The sequence below is a fragment of the Lactuca sativa genome, chromosome 4 (genome assembly GCF_002870075.4).
Source record: "Lactuca sativa cultivar Salinas chromosome 4, Lsat_Salinas_v11, whole genome shotgun sequence".
Lineage (NCBI taxonomy): Eukaryota > Viridiplantae > Streptophyta > Magnoliopsida > Asterales > Asteraceae > Lactuca > Lactuca sativa.
The window spans coordinates 128,509,130-128,514,291 of NC_056626.2; the positions used below are offsets into that span (position 1 = coordinate 128,509,130).

At 39.8% G+C, this 5,162-nt stretch overlaps 1 protein-coding gene across 1 annotated transcript; it reads right to left on the minus strand.

Annotated features, from left to right (window-relative positions):
* Positions 1 to 2,114: 2,114 nt before the first annotated feature.
* LOC111911800 (60S ribosomal protein L9) lies at positions 2,115 to 2,932 on the minus strand. The gene has a single exon (XM_023907539.3). The coding sequence runs from the start codon at positions 2,886 to 2,888 to the stop codon at positions 2,301 to 2,303; it is 588 nt and encodes a 195-aa protein (XP_023763307.1). The 5' UTR covers positions 2,889 to 2,932; the 3' UTR covers positions 2,115 to 2,300.
* Between the last annotated feature and the right edge of the window lie 2,230 nt (positions 2,933 to 5,162).

Genomic DNA, 5,162 nt, shown 5'->3' on the forward strand with positions numbered 1-5,162 from the left:
TCACTCCGCGACATCCAGAGTTATTAAGACGCAAAAAGAATACAACGATTTGCTCAAGGACGTGACGAATATTGCGCAGGATGAGAAAGATAAATTCCAGTGCAATATTAAGGCACTAAGGTTAATCAGATTTGCCCTTCAGTCCGACACATTCAGACTAGTCAGCTCATGCACTACGGCGAAGGAAGTGTGGGATAGACTTCGCGAACTGTATTCAACAGACGAAGATCTTGAACACTCCATCCAAACCTTGCTTCTATCTGAGTTTGGAGAATTCAGGCAAGGGGCCGAAGAAACTGTGACCCAGACGTTTGATCGCTTCAATCATCTTCTCAGCAAGATGATCAAACACGACATTGAAAGGAAGCTCATCGAACAAAAGGTTACTTTCTTGAACGGACTGAGATCTGAATGGAGAGCAGTAGTTTCCACAGTCAAAGCCCATGAACAGTTTAAATCATACTCTTTGGCGAAACTGGTGGGTATTCTAAAGTCCCAAGAGAAGATTGTGGTTCAAGAGAAGAACGTTGTGTCTAGTCTTGGTTCGTTGGCCCTCCTATCTAAAAGTAAAGCCGTGATGGAGGATGAAGAGCTCAACTTAGAAGAATATGACCTCACAACTGAGGATTATGCCATGATGGTATCTAATCCTTAGAGGTTCATAAAGAAGAGATTCCCCAGCAACAAAAACCGAAACTGGCAGGGGAGTTATAGCTCTGAAAAAGTGAACAATGAACCGAAGACTGAGGAGTCCAAGAAGGAACCGAAGGCAGATGGTGATTCCGGAGTAAGCTGTTTTTACTGTGGTGGCAAGAACCACTATGCTAAGGACTGTGTTCTTAAAAAGATGGCTGAAAAGGATGACGGAAAGGATGAGGAAGCCGTACTGCAGAAGAGATTGGATGAGTTAAGAAAGAAAAAGTCTACCGCTAACCCTTCTATTAATGCTCTTATTGTGCAGGGTTCGGTTAATGACGATGAGTTCGGTAGCACCGAAGTTTGGTCTACTGACTCAGAAGACGAAGAAGTGAGGAAGCCTACTCATGGAAAGGCTTATATGGCTAAGGAGGAAAGCAGTGGTGGAAAATGCTTCATGGTGTCAAGCGCATCTCAGATGAGGGGATACAATACCGATGGAGGAAGCAATGGACTGAAGGTGCAGGAAGATATGTGCTTCACGGCCAAACCACTTAGCCAACAGTTCAATGAGCTTGATGAACTGATTAAGAAGGTACAATCTGTTTTTATTTCATCTAAAATACCATCATCCTCATATGAGAAAGAACTGAAAAACGTTAACACAAGAATTTCTCATTTAGATAGTAGCTTAACTCAAACTCGAGTCACCAATTCTAACCTGACTATTTATAGGGAAAAGACAAGTCTTGGGCTTTTAACCTAGAATTCATCAAAGGGGCCCATTGCCATCATCCATGGAGTGCTTTGAAACCCTACAATCTCCCCCTCAAAGTATGGAATGGATGACAATGCTTTAACTTCCAAAACAAGCATCTAGCAAATAAAAAGATCTGCAACGAGGAATATATGAAGCAATCCACGAATCTTGATTCTTCAATAGTCTTCAAACACGGGCTCTAGGATATATAAAGCACTGAAGTAATGTCTTTAAACTTCATTTTCGAATGTAATCCCAAAGAATCTTCATGAAAACCAAACCTGCCATAAAACCCATCTCAGAACAAAGAAACTGAATCACTTCTTGTCTTTGAAGAGCTCCCCCTCCAAGTCACAACGATCTTCAAATAAGCTAATGATATAAGCCATCAAAAAATATCATGTAACAATCCAAACTTTAAGATTCGTAACGCCACTTGATCGAGAAAATACAAGAAGTCGGAGATATAACAATTCCTTAGCTGAGCTCGATGAAGAACTCTTGCTGTAAAGGATACTTCTCTGTAAAAACCTTAGTAGAGCTCGATGAAGAACTTCTGTAAAAAAGCTACCTTCATAATTCTCCCACAAGCTTTATCAAAAATCTTCGACTTTGAAAAGTCACAAATCCAATTTCGAATGGCCATACCAAATTTTTTTTTTTTTTTTTTTTTTTTTTTTTTTTAAAGAAATCCAATCATATTTGAACAAACAAAAAAACAAAAACGGTCGGGTTTTGATATAATTGATGCATAAACAAGACCATAAGCACAGTACAATAGTAATTAAGGTTCAAGAAAACTTCAGAACTCAATGGTAACAAGAGTCTGACAAAAATGTTCAAAATATGGCTAAAGAAAAAAGATAACACTCTGACTGAAAATGGTGCAGATAACAAAACAAACTCAATTGTCACCCTCCTCTATCTTTCTCTTGTCACTAACATAAATACCATCAAGAAACTTTCGAATATCCTTGTTCTTCACATGACATTTCTGGTTAATTAGGGCACATGATCGAGAAACAAGTTCAATGTCATTTCCATCAAGTATCAATTCATCCTTAACCTTCTCGGATCTGACCACAGTCACTCCATCAAGCATATCCACCTTCCTCACCTTCTTTTCACCAAGAAAGTTACGGATTTCAATCGCAGAGTTGGTGTTGCTAATGCTAGCGTTGATTGGAAAGCGAGCGTACACAAATCTCATCTTGTAACGGAACCCCTGAGTAACACCGGTGATTAGGTTGCCGACGTGACTAAGTGCAGTACGGATGGCGGCGGTGGTCTTGCGAGATCCGAACCACGCATCAACCTTCAGCTTCTTTTTCCCGGTCTCCTCATCAGTAATGAGCATGAAATCGAGATTGAGATGCTTGAAATTGCGAGTTAGGGTTCCTCGTGGTCCTTTCACTTCAATGATCTTGGCTTTTATTTTGATTTCGATGCCGTCAGGGATGTCCATCGTCTCTGATGATAAGATCGTCTTCATCCTGTACCTCTCGCTTGCTAGAATGCCGACGACCTGCTGTGAAGAACTTAGGGTTTTGGGATCACAAGTCTTGGCGGTTCGGAAAATTTACACGTTTGATTCCATCAAGTCTTGGCGGTTCGGAAAGTCGTTTTTTTTTAACGTCAAGTTTTCACGATTTTTTTTCCGGATTTTTTTTGTGTATATCTTTTTGTCGCGGGGGAGCATAGTAAATTTTTATCCATTCAAGATCATTCTCATGACCATTTGAAGGCTTTATAATCATGTTTTTGATTATAAATCGGGGGAGAATTTGGTATGGCCATTCGAAATTGGATTTGTGACTTTTCAAAGTCGAAGATTTTTGATAAAGCTTGTGGGAGAATTATGAAGGTAGCTTTTTTACAGAAGTTCTTCATCGAGCTCTACTAAGGTTTTTACAGAGAAGTATCCTTTACAGCAAGAGTTCTTCATCGAGCTCAGCTAAGGAATTGTTATATCTCCGACTTCTTGTATTTTCTCGATCAAGTGGCGTTACGAATCTTAAAGTTTGGATTGTTACATGATATTTTTTGATGGCTTATATCATTAGCTTATTTGAAGATCGTTGTGACTTGGAGGGGGAGCTCTTCAAAGACAAGAAGTGATTCAGTTTCTTTGTTCTGAGATGGGTTTTATGGCAGGTTTGGTTTTCATGAAGATTCTTTGGGATTACATTCGAAAATGAAGTTTAAAGACATTACTTCAGTGCTTGATTTATATATCCTAGAGCCCGTGTTTGAAGACTATTGAAGAATCAAGATTCGTGGATTGCTTCATATATTCCTCGTTGCAGATCTTTTTATTTGCTAGATGCTTGTTTTGGAAGTTAAAGCATTGTCATCCATTCCATACTTTGAGGGGGAGATTGTAGGGTTTCAAAGCACTCCATGGATGATGGCAATGGGCCCCTTTGATGAATTCTAGGTTAAAAGCCCAAGACTTGTCTTTTCCCTATAAATAGTCATGTATTATTCATTATTAGGGTTAAGAGTGTGGCAAAATGTAGCCGCCACGTGAGGTTTCTTGTAGAGTTAGATTATTATTTCTTAAAGTGTAATTTGTTCCTCACAATTCAATAAATCGAGTGATCATTCGACATAATCTTCATTATTGTGTTTGTTCTTATTTTCCGCATCTTGTTCATCAAATCACAATTAGGGTTTTAATCCCAACAGAAAACACCATTAAGATAAGCATTAAAAGAACGCTTTTCATTATCAAATGAATATCTAAATCATTATCTATACAAACCATGAATAGAAATGATGTTTCTTGCCATTTCTGGAGAATAGCAACAATTATTCAAATCTAGTCTTAATCCATTTCTAAGCAATAAAGAGTAAACTCCAATCTTGGTGACAGGCAACGCTCTTATATTCCCCATGATGAAGTTTATCTTCCCATGCTCCACATACCTATTTATTCTTAGGCCCTGCAAATCAGAACAAATGTGAAAACCACACCATGTATTGAGAACCCAAGAAATAGCATGTGATGAATCATTAGATTGAATAGTATAAATACTTGCGTAGGACGGTTTGATCTTACCATCCTTGATATCTTATAGATATTTTGAGCAGCTTCATTTCCAATGCCCTTTGTCGTGGCAGTGATAGCACTCTGCATCCTTTGGGTTTAAGGTGGGTGCAGCGGGACCAGTCTTGGTTCCACTAGAAGAGGTGCCATCATGGGACTTTGCTTATGGTTGCTCTTTGAGGGAGCCTTCCTCTTCTTACCCTTCCCCTGCCCAATTGCCAAGATGGCAGCTGTAGCGGGAGTTGATGCAACGGATTTATCCTTGAGGTTCCTCTCAGCAGTCCTCAACAAGCCTTGAAGCTTGCTTATGCTGACCTCCTCTTTGTTCATGTGGTAGGTCATGCGAAACTGGTTGAAGCAGGGTGGCAAAGAATGAATAATGATGTCGATCACCAGCTCTTCATCAAAGTTAACATTGAACTTCAGCAAGCAGTTAACGTATCTCTGCATCATCTGCAGATAAGCAGTAACAGACTCTCCATCCCTCATCTTGTTCGTGATCATAGAAATGATGATCTCGTACCTCTCCTGCCTTGCACTTTTGTGGTACCTTTCTAGCAAATCTTGGTGCATCTCATAGGGATAGTAGTCCTCGTAGGAATTTTAGAGTCATGCAGTCATCGTCGCGAGCATAATGCAATGGACTTTCGTAGCATCTCGCTCATGGGCCTCAAAGGCAACAATCTCCTTGGGAGTAGCAGTGTTTACATCCACCTC

What these genes read in the sequence shown, in the direction of transcription:
- LOC111911800 (XM_023907539.3), bottom strand. Translation starts at nt 2,888, where the DNA reads ATGAAGACGATCTTATCATCAGAGACGATGGACATCCCTGACGGCATC.